The sequence below is a fragment of the Rhagoletis pomonella genome, unplaced genomic scaffold, assembly GCF_013731165.1.
Source record: "Rhagoletis pomonella isolate Grant_MI unplaced genomic scaffold, Rhpom_1.0 Rhpom_scaffold_00004, whole genome shotgun sequence".
NCBI lineage: Eukaryota > Metazoa > Arthropoda > Insecta > Diptera > Tephritidae > Rhagoletis > Rhagoletis pomonella.
Genome location: NW_023458558.1, coordinates 51,121,314 through 51,136,311, shown reverse-complemented (window position 1 = coordinate 51,136,311; position 14,998 = coordinate 51,121,314). Strand labels below are relative to the sequence as shown.

Here is a 14,998-nt window from a genome sequence, read left to right as displayed (position 1 = left end):
CGAGTATGTGCGTATGTATGGACACAAAATGTAATTAATTTCAGCCTTCAACGCTTCCACAAGCCTGTACTAACTGACGGTGATGGGTCAATGGCTGTTTACTGTTGGACTGCTTATGGTGGATGCCTTATGGCTGCGGCTGTGCCGGGTGCGCGACTTGTTGGATGAATATGGATTTTTTTGGCAGTGTCCGATCAAGACCAACCCACACACATTATGGCGCTCCTGGCGTAGTGCTTACGCTAAAATTTGTGATTTGCACTGCTTCGCTTCGACGCGCAGCCGGATGTTGTAGAAACTTACATATGTAGATATGTATGTATGTATATACTTGGGTTTATGTATGTAGATCAGTCTCATATGGATAGCGATATGCAAATTCCTTTCCTGTATGCGATTTTTTGTTTTAAACTTAGTACTTACTTAGTAACCAGCGTCGCCTGTGAGCTCCTCCGTACTTGACGATTTTCGTTTTTGTTTGTTTGTTTTTTTTTGGTTTTGTGCTTTGTGCGGCCGTAATGATGAATCCGTTTCTACAGTTAAATCATCAGAGCGCAGCGGCATAGAAATTAATTCGGTGCATTGTTTCATTTTAACATTTCAGTTTATTTATTTACATATTTGTTTGTGATGAAATTTTGCGGATGTGCCCGTTGTCCGGTGATCGCCCCACCGTTCATTATCATTATGGGCATGCGCCGGAGGCAATGCGAATGCCAACATTAATAAGATGCACAGCAACAACAAACAATGACAATAGCAAAAACAATAATAGTGGCGAGCACACGCTTACCTACATTTCTCCTAAACAAATTTGCTTTGAATTTACGAAAGAATTCATGCAAATATACTTATACATACATATGCACATGTGTAGCAAACTTACATACGTACGCAGACACATACCCTGCAGGAATTGTATGGAACTATAAGCTAACTTTAGGTTGATTAGTAAGGAGCTAAAAGTCACTTATTTTCTGTATATTTTCTTTGACGAAAGCTAACTACATATATTTCTATGCCGATGGCCGCGAAATAGTCAAGGGTGGTTACCTCTGCATTTGATGTAACTAACTACTTTTGGACATAAAATATCAATAGGAAAAACATTTATTTTTTTATTTATTTTATTACATTTCATATTTGTTTGCATATTTTGCTGTAGGTGGTCCCATATTCGAAATCCGTCAGACATACATAGCTTCAAAATAATAACACAAAATTTCGATCTTCCTTTTGTTTGTCCTCAATTCGAAAAAGTATTTGCGAAGTGCAGGATATTTAAATAGCAACGCGTTTGAAGAAAACAATCTCCTTCATTACTCCTGCATTACTTGTCAACTAGTTTTTTTTAGCTAACTACAAGTTATATCTCTTTTTGAAATCCCGTAAAAAAGCTAACTACAAGTGGATTATTTTTTATCAATTGATATTTTTTTCTGCAGGGTATGCACATACATATGTACATATGTATGTAGATATGCTCGAGGGACATTTTTGCACTGTTATCGCTGGCGCGGATCAACACAAAGGTCACAGTACGTTGAGTTCATTTGCAAATAATAGGCGTGACAAGTGCGTTACGCTCCGTTGCGTGCCGTAATCAGCTTCAGCGTAAAACCGTCAACTACACAGCCTCAGCTTCTGCTACAACTTGGGCTTTGAGCACCTATGTATGTACATACATAATAAAGGAGTATCTCTCAGTTCCAACATCAAAGTCCCACAAATTATTTCGTTTTATACAAAAGATAATTACAAGATTTTGGGAATTTTTATTTTTTCGCTGTGATTATAAAAACAATTCAAATTTAATTTAAATGATGATGTACAAGTTGCTATCTTGCAACAAGGTGCCAAATAAATACTTGTACGATTTTAGCTATGATTCAGAGTGTGGTGCGGGTACGCATGGCCGGCTGCTACCGAGTTCTCTGTTGAAAACCAAACAAAAAGTGGAAACATATAAATTGTCAAATAAACATACATAAATAAATAACAAATATATTTATAAAGTACTTACTTGTCATTCCAAACTGAATTAGTACAAAGAGGTAAGACATAATGGCCGATATAATGACTAGAATGAACTCATTATTGAGGTGAAAGAAACCCAAAACACTAATTTCTAGATTTTCCACTTTGCGTTGACAAATGAACGTTTCAACCTGAGGTGGAGAAAATAAAAGCGAAAAAAAAATTGTATTATATGTAATAAAAATAACCCTGCAAGAAGAGTGACAATCATAAGACAGGTAAAATGTTGGGCAATACTGATAGAAATACTCGTCATAACTTTGTATGAAAGTTTCTATCAAAATGTTAAGAGTAATGCGCAAAATTTGATGGAAGTAATCGTATACACGTGAATCACCAATGCAATGATATAAAAATTGGTCACATCCCGTCGTTTCCGACTCGTTTTGGTGAACAATTTGTTCGCCGGCGACGTTCGCAAACGACTCGCCAGCGAACTCACTGTCGGATGAAAAGCACACTTCGCCGGCGGGCCGTAAAAACGACTTACCGGCGGGTCGCAAAAACGACTCCCCTGTAGCCCGCAAAAACGATATACCAGCGAACTGCAAAACGATGCTCAAAATTTATACCAAATTTAAAGTAAAAGTACAGTTTTATACCAAATTTAAAAAGACTTCATACCCACAAATTTTATTTTTTATTAATAACGCCATAGAGTGAACAGTGCCTTTATTAAAAAAAATATATGAACAAAATAAGAAATAATATGAAGAATATTACGAATACTGAAAAATATGTAGGCGGCTTAATTTTCTGAATACAAGTGTACATTGTGGATTCCATATTCTGTCGTAATAAAAAATTGTCATAATAAAAACGGTTTACTATCCAAATGAAAGACTTTTATTTATACTTAGGTATGTATATAACTATGTGGGCGTGGAACTTGTCCAACCCAGACCGAAGGTTCCTCAAAAAAATTCGAAGAAACGGATTCGTTTCGAGTTCACCCAAACGACTTCACCAGTCCAACGTCGGGCCGACTTCTAAAAATTATTTTTCCATTTTAAAACACTTTAATTTCCTTTAGAATACTCATCTTTGATTCCTTTCTCGCTTAAATCAGAAACAGGTCTTTGGTAACCTGTCCTCGAACCCAAAACACACTGATGGAAGTTTACAGCTCTACCTACCCAGCTAGCTGAATTCAAGAAAACATTAGATATAACTAAGAAAAGTTTCTTTTTAAATGATGCAGTCAAACTGAATTTCTCTGTAATTTTTGAAGGGTATTTTTTTTAATTTTAGGAACTTAATAAGAATTTCAACCACGGTTGCCATTTCCAATTTATTTTTCGATCCAAAGAGCATTACGATTGTATATTATTAACATTATATTATTTAAAGTTGTAAATTATAATTTGTTTCTTAATTTCGTTTTTATAACGCTGTTGCGGAACTGTGAGGCAGACTAAAAATGTTATGAACTAAATCACACAATTCTCCGAAGGCCATTTTTAATCAAACTTACTTGATCCCAAAACGTCTGCATCATTTACCAATGCAGGAGATTGGTCCAGTAGCGGCAAAATTGATACATGAGTATCAGAAAGAACTTTATGTGGTGTTTCAAGGTGTTTAATATCTTTTCGATTGAAATATAATATTATTTTCATGTGCTAAATGCTATGATTAAAGTTTTGCTACCGTTCCATATTTTTTCCAGCCAATTTAATATTGCTCACCGAGTAATGGAAGTTGCCAATCAGCCCTGTGCTGTATATCGTCATCGTCATCGTCGACGATCGTCAGGGCATCAGTAACATGGCTGACGATGGCCGTTTTGTTAATTTTACTGATGATGCCGATATTCAACATAGGGCGGAATATTCATCGTGAAATGGACCATTTTAAAAAGAGTTGGACCATGGACCAAACGAAAAGAAATGGACCAAATTTGGACCAAATCTCTAATAACGAGCCAATCTTCTTGTTTCTATGGATCCTCTGGCTAGGTCATGTCGTTCGAATGAAAAGAAACTCTCCAGTTCTGAAAGTATTCAACGCAAATCGGGTCGCTGGTAATAAATGAAGGGGAAGGCCTCCTCTGCGTTGGAAAGACCAGATCGAGAAAGATTAGGCTTCACTTGGTATTTCCAATTGGCGTCAGTTAGCACAGAAGAGAAAGGGGTCAATAAAGAAGAAGAGGGGATGAACCAAATAGAGTGGTGCCCAGTACCAAATCTATATGTTCATATTTTTGACGAACACCCTAGCATACATGTGTACATACATAGATAATGGGTGTTAAACTCGGTCTTAAAGAATTTTTTGTTGAACACAATTTTTTTATTGAAACCTATCGGAGCACTTGCTAATTCCATTTCTGCAGGTCATCTAATTAACAAGTGAACTTTTGATTCTGTCGTAAGAACCAAAGCGCCCTCCTGAAGGGACTGACTGCAATGACTGAAAAAATAGTAATCGGAAAGAGTTATGTACGTCTAGTGAATCTGTCCATCTGAAGATGCCCATTCCGACATCGAGAAAGCTTTTAACAATGTCCTTCAGAGGGCTACTGTCAGAGTCCTTAGTAAGCTTGAGATCAAAACCGTCGTAACAGAGCTTAATTAAAACATGTGCTGCGACAGAATTGTGGAGTGGAGTAGTGCCACCATACAGCGCAAGGTTAACAGGGACACGGTACGGAGGATGGTGTTCTCTCTTTGGATTTCAAACGAAAAATAATCTGATAGATGAACTGGAAGACTCCCATGTTATTACCTGCGCGAATGATGCTGCGCTTTTAGTTGGCAGTAAATTTCTGGAAACCCTCCGAGATTTGATCCAAGTATACTAATATCTGGTAACTAAATTATCAGCGACTGGGGCACAATAGACCTATTGGTCGGGGTGCTTACCCTACTATTATTCTATCTGCGAACTGCAAGCTCGCCGTATGTAGTATAAAATACCCTAACGACCTTGACAAAATCAAGTACCTGGTCTAAATTTTCGATGAGAAGCTGTCGTAGAAGTCTATTTTTGAGGAAATATCAAAGAAGGTACCGTATTTAAACCTATAATATTTCATGGAGCTCTGGTCCAGTAGAAGGTACGAGAAAATAGTACACCAGTCGGAAAGTTGGAGCTGAACTAGCGGGTCACACTTATTTGAAACATGGGGTCACTTGGAACTACTGTCTCTCTGGTGCCAGTAGACTTAAAGGCACGGGGTGCTTAATTGACTCAGGATCTGAACACACTAGTATTCTGGACTCTTAGTTATTCCTTCACTCATGTTTTCCGAAGGAAGTTTTCATGTTTTCAGTTTCGATGTTTTCGATAGTTTTGGGTCTTACCATTCGATAGTATCGTTACTATCGGTAAGAGATGCATAATCTTAAGAGAAAAAAGTATTAGATCTTTACTACGGCTCTAATTACATTGAATATGGAAACAGAGAGGGACACTTTAACAATTTTTGACTAATTTTGTTTTGCGTATTTAATGTTTATTGTCCAAAAGTCCGACTCCGATCAAGTTTCATAAAAATTTCGAGTTTTTTAATTAGGCTTCTTGGAAAAAGTTTGAGTATATACTTTTGTAGTATATTTAATTTTATTATTGTAATGGCGCTGATTATTATTTACTTATATACAATATATAGTTACTAGTGTTTTCATCAACTATTTTGTGTTGCTTGTTTATTTCCTTTTGTTCATTTTATCGTATTCATTTTTTTATGTACTTGCATTTTTTTATCGCCGCGATTGTGCTTGATGAAAATCTTACTAATTTTCTAATAATTGTCGCCACCATTGTTTAAACATACCAAAACCTAACTATAACTTATTTTGTTATTCTGCCCATGTGCATGATTTATTCGCCTATTTAAACAAGCATTATAAGAAGATCAGGTCATTCGATCAGCGACTTGCAAATAAAGCGCATTTCTTAAATTAAATTCGCCTTTTCAAACAGGTGGCAAACCACTTAAAATATATTCTAATACTACAACCTTATTAAACCCCTTTCGTCCCGCGCCTATATTTGTATACATATTCCAATTACCATATATCCTAAACGCGAGTAAAATTTGATAATTAAAATAGGTGGCAACCCTCATTCATGTAGTTTAGAAATACAACCGTTTCAATACCATTTCAGTTGATACTGATAACAATTCATTTTAAATAAGCAAGGCTAATACCGAGTTTGGTAAGGATTGATGAAGTGGCTACTAAGATAGAGTATTTCATCATAAGTGGGCAGGGTAACGCTCCTTTTCCAAAAATTTCATAACAACATTATTTTGTACCAAAATTCTACTCACATACTAATTTTCCACAATTTGGATCCAACATTTACTGAAATAACATAGCCGTTATATGAGAAGGGGTTGTGGTTACAGTCCGATTTCGCCTATTTTCAATAGCAACCTATATACCAAATTTATTTGAGATATCTTAGCTTTTGCTCGAGTTATCATATACCCGGATAGACAGACATGGCTTAATCGACTTCTCTATTCATTCTGGTCATTTATGTACATATAGCATTTTCAACTTAAATGAAGAAATATATCTCAATTAACTTACGCTTACATCCCAACGTTCATCGATATCTGAGCAAATTAAATCCAAATCCAGTGAATCGGGCAATTGTGACTTTGCCACTACGGCATCGGCACACATAATTAACAGGACCAAATTACAGAGCTTGAAAACAGAAGAGAACAACGACAGCAAGTCTATATAGCCCGTATGAAAGTAACGCAATATAAACTGATGTAACTGCATCAGAATAATCACAAAGTTGTAGTAAATGTAGAAGGATATCTGCCAGCGGAAAATGTGATAAAACCGCTGTGTAACCTTGTACAACGAAGTATAAATGACACTGCTTTCGTCGATACTCTCGGCATGAATGCATAAAAGCTTCATGCGTTGATGGTTGGTTAAGCGCCTGTGTGGTGGCTGTTCGGCATCAATGATCCTCATTGTATCAATCATTTGCGCCAGATGTGCAGCCATTTCGACATACATTTGTCTGATAACCAAAAAGCCGACAAAGCAACAGTCCAACATGTATATTCTACCCAGCCAAAGGTAAACGCCTGCCAATAAAGAGCCACTAACTCCGCTCTCGAATATCAAGGGGATCTCGTATATTAGGCCCAATCCACTAAGAATGAGCTTCAATATTATACACATTACAAATGTTCATCCCAGCATTGCCTTAGCATTCGTCTTCGCTGAAATTTGCTTATAGATATGAATAAATCGCTGAATTACATCAAATATTTCATATTCCGAACGTTGTTGCGTAACAAAGCAGATTATCGAAAAAATACTGACAGAAATGACCTGCACCTGTGCGAGTATGGACATGAAAGAGTTGTCCGCATGTATAAGGAAAGATGCAAACATTGCTGGCATCAGCTTCACGTAAAAACCCGTAACAAATACACGCCAAATCAATATAAAAATGCGATGCCAACGCTTAGCTTTTCGTAACTCCATCTTATCTTGCTTTATTCTCCAACTAAAAATGCTCAATATGCGCCCTTGGTAGTAGAGGATAATCAGCGTCCATAAAGCGCTCCGATCACTACCGCTGCGACTGTACTTCGGCATAATTATAGACAGACTAACTGGCTTCAGAATATACATATGTAGATAAAATTGTCAATGGCTTGACAATGGGGCGGGGGCGGAACGTTGTGTTAAAAAAGAGACGAAGGTGCGGGTAAAACAAAAACGTGCAACCAACACTAGTAGCCGCTACGCTGAACTTCCCTTAATTAATTAAATAAAGTGTATAAGATCTTGTCGATAGTTAAGTGGCCACAGGCGGCCCGCTGGCAATGTTTATGAGGCCACGCTGATAAGTGTGCGTTAAATTAACCACTTAGCGGCAAAAAATACTAAAACTTATATCGACATATCGTTATTATAGTATGGTAAGAGCGTATCTCCTCACATCATTGCTGAAATGCAAAAAAGCCACAACTAACTAAAATTTTGTATTGCATAAAACGATGTGGGGTCTTATAATTCGAAGAAATATGACATAGTGAAAACCAGTCTTTAGAAATTAACAACTTAGAGGAAATTTCAAATGAATATTTAAAATGCACTTAAGTTTAATTTTGAATTGTTATTTAAATGCGATTTATCCCTCTATTCGTTGAATTGTAGATCAAGTTTTTTCAAATATACGAAGAAAGTGGCAACACTGTTGCTTGTTCCTTGAAATTGTTGTTGCGTTTGTTTGTTTACATTTTGTGCGTGTGGTACAAACACAGGGTTGCATATCTCATTTTTGAATAGCCATTATTGGTCATTTAAATACAAAATAAATATGTGATATAAAATTGAATTTCGCCATTTAAATAGCTCATCCGAAACTGGGCCTAAGTGGTACAAGACAAAAGGGCGGGTAGGTTAACACCAACCAAGACAGACCAATTTTGACATTTTTGATACAATTGTACTTTTTTGATACAATTTCGTTTACAATATACTTTCCTACTACGCAGTACCATTTAGTATAATTTTGTGATGAATGCTAAAGATATATAGCCCTGAAAATTCACAGCGGGACGTTCTCTTATACTACGTTCAAATTGATAAATTAAACATGTTAAATGGGCTTGAACCAGTTAAATGAAAACAATCTGTTTATAAAACAAGATAAATCGCATGCAATTGTTGTTGGAAAATTGAACCAGTTAAATCATTTAACTACTTTGAAAACCAGTTCAGCGCAGAGTTGCATCAAAAAGCTTTCTGCTTCAGCCAATCAGAAAGAGCCAACGGCTTTAATTTAACAATTTTTATGTTTTCAAAAATATTAAAAATTAAAAAATATCAAAGTTGTAAACATGTCTCATCATACGCAGAGATAAATAGTAATACAACGAAACATGTTTGGAGGTTAATTGCGGCAAAACAACAATGTATGAAGGGAATTCAAACCAGCTGACTTTTGTCCAATCAAAATGCGCCGTTTTGTTTGCGGGAACGTTTTCATTGTGCCGCCTCGCCATGTTATGGGCGTTCTGTCAGTCAAAAGCATCCCTGTGACGCAGAACATAATAATTTGTTGCTGGTGGCAGTGCTACTTGTGCTATTTACGAAACGTATTAACGTCATAAGTACAGTTTATGTCAAATAATTTCAAAGCGAAACTGCCTCCTTTTTTTGTATCGTGGTTATATATATTCTTTGGTCATTTCTTTCAATTTGCTTGCCGTAACAGGGACTCATTTTTTACATTTGTTTTTTTTCCACTCAAGTATATAATTTAACCAAGTTTGAAGTCATTTCAATTTGAAATAGGTGTAAACAACATACAAAACTTTTGGGGTTTTTGCTCAAAATCGAAACATTTTTTATGAATAGTATATTTTTTCCTCTCTGATTGCGATAAAATTTTTAGGAGGGTATTTTATATCAAAAAAATCAAAAATAAAATGTATTTCCAACAAATTTTTGGCAATTTCCCTAAATAAATATTTGTCGGATCGCAAAAATAATGGCAAGCTCGGATTCCTCGCACTAACAACCTCCAATATCAATTTTCAGAGCCACCGAAAATTAGAAAATTTCGTTCCAAACTTAAATTTGATATTACTCGATTAAAGGACCTAACCTGAAAATATTATTAAATAATAATAATATTACAATGGCGCTTACACATATGCTAGTGCTTGGCTAGCTTCTCCTCCGACTTTGTGGCGTGCGCTTGAATATTCGATTTTTATAAGGTATTCGAATAATCGTAGGTAGCTTTGCGATTATTCGAATAATCGAAGAGAAATAGTAACATTCGATTGGCAATCGTAGACATCCATGCGAACACAGATATATATGTACTATGAACGTATGTATCTAACGACGCTTAAAACCAACTCCGTTTACACACAATTCAACGATTGCTTTCACCATTTTAATCTTCATAAAGATGTGGCTGTTTTATGATCGCTTAAAAAGTTGCTTTCTATGTATGACCAGGAAGTATACTAAGCCATGCTACGCTTAGTGGAAAACTCGCCCATACAACTTTCTTTAGTATGCAATTGTGCACGTGTAATACAAACTCAGCATAAAGTTTTCTTACATATGTTTCGCGCAAATGCTTTCAAAAACAAAACGTAAAAAGAAGGTACGGTGACCATTCGTCTTGTATTATACGGGACAGTCCTCTTTTTCATCAATTGCCAAATGTTCTATATTTCTTTTAATGTCTCGTATTTGTCCCGTATCCGGTATTTTGACACCTTAAAAGCTCATAAAAATTACCCGAATCTGAAGATCGAAAAACATATGTCAAATAAAAATGCGTTTGCGCTAATAAATCTAAGTTCATTGAGAGATGTTTTAAAATCCTCTAGCTTTAGTGGAACATATTGGCAAAATTATTTTTTGTCCCGTATTCGGCTGCCATAAATATGGTCACCGTACGTACTAGGTATAGCAACAAATACGTTTGATTGTAAAAACGTTTGTAAGTGCAAGTGCATACTCTTACATATTATATGTATGTAGCTGAGATGGTAAAAAGCTTGAATCCTGTTCGAGTAAAAGCAGCTAGATATGTATTTATGTACACTAGGGTGGTTCAAAATAAGTAAAATCGGAATTTTAATGCTTACAACCCCTAGTATTGTTCTATAGCGAAAATATGTATATATGTATGTACCCCTATATTTTATTTTGAAATCAAGAAATATTTAGAGGTCGTTCAAAGCGCTCAAAGTTTTCCATGTATTTTATATTGGGAAAATAACAAGTTTTCGTAGAAATGGTGTGGAATTCTTGAAAATCAATATTTTTCGATCGGAAAACTCTGGTTCTCTTCAGGAGACTTCCAGTAACAGTACCCAAATATTTTATTAAACATTTTTTAATACTAACGTTTTCTATTTATCCCCCCCCATTGCATTTTCTGGCATTTTCTGTAGGTTTTGGCGGACCTATAAAACATAGTTACTATGAGCGACCTCTAAATATTTTTTGATTTCAAAATAAAAAATAGAGGCAAATTTTTTTCGATATAAAACAATGCTATGGGTGAGAGCATTAAAATTCCGACTTTACTTTTTCACAAGCAATTTTGGACCAGCCTAATGTGCACTCTGTTTTTAATATTAATGTACACATATGAATGTATGTATTTAGAATAGACGATACAAACAAGGCATTGCAGCTTTTCCAACAAATACGACTGCACCAACTCAGTGCCCTACGAACATCCGAGCGTTTGACGCACGTAGCATCTCCAAGTATAACAGGTTTCCTGTAATTCTAGTGTCCATCGACTAGCTGGTTTTTATGATGTTCATACACACACACATACACATATGAAGATGCACAAATAAATGTGCAGATGTATTAGGGTGATTTTTTTGCGACTATTGTGTTTTTTCACTCCTACCTCGAAATTTTGTGAAAAACACCTACAAAAAAACTCCCTGAAAATTTTAACCCTTAATATTAACATTAAGTACTGGCCCAAAGCGTGCAAAGATTTCCCATATAAAATACACGTAAGCTTTGATTCTTTTTTCAAAACTACTGCTCAGAGACATTTCATGATGTAATTGTGGTCAATGACGTATTTTCTTCAGAATTGAATGCTCGCCATTGCGGAGTGACTCTAACTCCCACCAGCGAGTTAGTACGGGTCACCAAACCTAACATTTTCATTAATTTCCCGTTTTTTTTGCCCCTATCTCGTAAATAACAAGTGTTAATATTAAGCGTTCAAATATTTAGGGAGATTTTTTTTTTAGGTGTTTTACACAAAATTTCGAGGTAGGAGTGAAAAAACACAATAGTCGCAAAAAAGCACCCTAATATGTACATATATATTTTTGCTTGCATTGACGTTTATGTTTGTATGCAACATGTACAGATTATCTATCTGGTGAATTGCAACGGCAATAGTAACCTCAGTTGACGGCACCGCATCTTTGGCCAATTGCCGCCGCTTGGATTTGCAGTTCATATGGCGCAACCAACCAGTTCTTTGCCGGCACCGCATCACAGCGCCATGCAGCAAAACTCAGTGTGGCTCCTCTATGACGTTGCGGTTAAGAGAGTGCCTCGACGTAAAATACAGTTACCCAATGAGCGTTTTGCTTCGAGCTAAACACGAGGTAGAGTTTGAATATTTTCGAGTGGTTTTAATTCTAATAGCCATGCGAATATCCGATGAAAATAGTAGTGGAAGTTCTATCCGGATAATAAGAATATTTGAATGTGTATGATTAAATAACCGGAAGAGGGGGGCTCCACTTCTTTCACTTGGCATGAATATCTTAAGGTCAAGTAATATTTTATGCAGTATTTAAAATAATTTAGAATAAGGTCGATGGCCACTAGCTGCTAGTACCTTAGCTTTAAGTTTACTTTTATTATTATAATTTATAAAGATTAACTGATAACAATAATAGTAGTTATAAATAATGATACAAATATACAGATCACATTTTATTATAGCTATAAATACCACAAAGGTCAGAGGGATTAAGATTTTAATTTTGAATTCACGAAATCAGATATGCATTCATAGTTTCTCACTTTTTATTTAAATATTTTTTTAATTCTAGATTTTATTGGTTTATAAAAGTAAAGTATGTATACATATGCATATATTTTTAATTTCATTTAATTTTTAGAAATTTGTTTTCTGTATTTTTCCCGCTTTTTTAACCAGTTTTCTAAATTTGATTTACTTTCAATTTGGTGATTTAATTGCTTTAAAACGAAATATGTTTTTAAATTTTATTAAATTTTCAGACACTTATTTCATTTAATCTTTTTTTAACTTTTATTTTTCTTCTTGTTTTAATTTTATTTTCTTTTAATTTCTAAAAAGTTATAAATTTAATTTTATTCAATTTTTTATGAACTTATTTTAGTTTTCTTCTTTTTAATTAAATTTTTTTACTTCTCATTTAAAATTTCTTTAAATTTTTAGATTATAATCTTAGTGAATAGAGATCGCGCTGTTTGCATTAATGGAAACCTTTCTCAACATCACCTTTAAGGCCCTACCGACGATACTGTGGGAAAGACTGAAGACCTTTACGCAACAAGTGTTTGGGCCTTTTCAATATTGCTTCAAACACGGAAAACCGAAATTTGATAGCATTAATCGAAGCTTCCGTAAAGCCATGTAACAATCTTTGCTCCGTTCAAATTGGAAAGGGTTGAGTTCCAACGAATTTATGGACAAACCCGACACACTTTCAAGTCACTATTTCTTTAATGCTGAAAAGCGTAATTAGTTGTGACAAGCTGAGGCAACGCTGCACAATGTGCAACAAAAGCGCGTGACATCGTTTGCAGCTGAAACAAATAGGAAAAATAGATTGGTCAGATAAGACAAAGTATCTACAGTCTAGAAAGAGTATTCTCATATTGGATTACACATTAATGTTGGCAGGCATTATATTGAAATAGTGAGAGACTTTATATGCCCAGGATCGAGCATAAACACCACCAATAATGTTATGCGAGCCGGTGTTACTTTGGGCTCGGTGGGCAATTGAAAATCAGACTACCATGGAAAGTTTTGGGAGCTTCCGGGGGACTATTTTTCGTTAGATCAATAGCAACCAACCGCTGCACATTTTCGTTCATGGTGTGGCTGCAAAGAGGGTCCACATTCTTATAGATTGAGAGGAAGAGGAAGAGGAAGAGGGAGAGGGAGAGGGAGAGCAAGATTAAGATTAAGATTAATGTATAGAATAAGATTAAAGTTAAGAACTAAGATTAATAGGAAGAGTAAGATTAAGGTTAACATAAAGATTGAGATTAAGATTAAAATGAAGATTAAACTTAAAGGTTAAGATTAAGACGAGATTGAAGTTGGGAGTGAGTTAAAGATAAAGATTAAGATTACGACTCAGAATGAGATAAAGATAGAGATAAAGATTAATAATGAGACTGAGATCAAGATTAGGTACGATTATAACGGGTTATTATTTTACATAGAAAGACCTCTTTAATACGGTGAGGCTATACCTACGAATAATATCAAGAAGAAGTTTCATTTTAGTCGTGCTTGCCATCCACGTAAAGCAGCATAAATTCGGTGTTGGATTTGTGGTGGGAGAGAGACTCCGTCGCCGAGTGCTGGCGCTCACCTCGGTGGGCTAACGTTTAGCCACAATCCGCATCAAGGCGAGGTTCTGCAACATCTCGTCATCTGAGCCCATATGCCCCTACGGAAGAGAAGTACGAGGCGTCCAAGGAGCGAACATATGAGCGCTGTTCCCAGCACGATATAAAAATCGTGCTTGGCGATTTAAATGCCAAGGTGTGTAAGGAAGGGATTCTGAGCCCCCAGTCGATGGCGATGGAGTCGATGTCCTACCGCCTGACTATGACGAAGTACGAATAGCGATTACGCGGCTGAAAAACAACAAAGCTGTTGGTGCTGACGGCCTGCCAGCCGCGCTATTCAAGTACGGCGGCGAGGAGGTGATCAGGTACGTGCATCAGCTCTTATGCACAATGTGTTCAGGTGAACGCATGCCCGACGAATGTAATTTAAGTGTGCTCTGTCCAATCCACAAGAAAGGCGACCCCGCTATACCGAGCGGGATCAGCCTTCTAAGCAAAGGTTACAAGGTCTTATCAAGTGTATTGTGTGAAAGACTGAAGCCCACCGCCAACGAACTGCTTGGCCCTTACCAGTGTGGCTTTAGACCTCGCAAATCCATCACAGAACACAATACACTACGCCAAGTCTTGGAAAAGACCACCGAGAAAAGGATGGGCACGCATCATCTATTTGTCGATTTCAAAGACGCTTTCGACAGCACGAAAAGAAGTTGTCTTTTTACCGGGATGTCTGAATTTGGTATCCCAGTGAAACTAATACGACTATGTAAATGACGTTAAGCAATACCATAAGCTCCGTCAGAATTGGGAAGGACCGAGGTTTCAGAGAAGGTGACTCCCTCTCGTGTGATTTCTTTAATCTGATGTTGAAGAAG

At 36.2% G+C, this 14,998-nt stretch overlaps 1 protein-coding gene across 1 annotated transcript; it reads right to left on the bottom strand.

Annotated features, from left to right (window-relative positions):
- Positions 1 to 1,783: 1,783 nt before the first annotated feature.
- On the bottom strand, positions 1,784 to 7,393 carry LOC118737749 (gustatory receptor for bitter taste 93a; the record flags this gene model as incomplete). Its single annotated transcript, XM_036468482.1, is given in 3 exon segments — positions 1,784 to 1,934; positions 2,024 to 2,168; positions 6,582 to 7,393. Coding segments are annotated over 3 exon segments (816 nt in total). The 5' UTR covers positions 7,197 to 7,393.
- Positions 7,394 to 14,998: the final 7,605 nt, after the last annotated feature.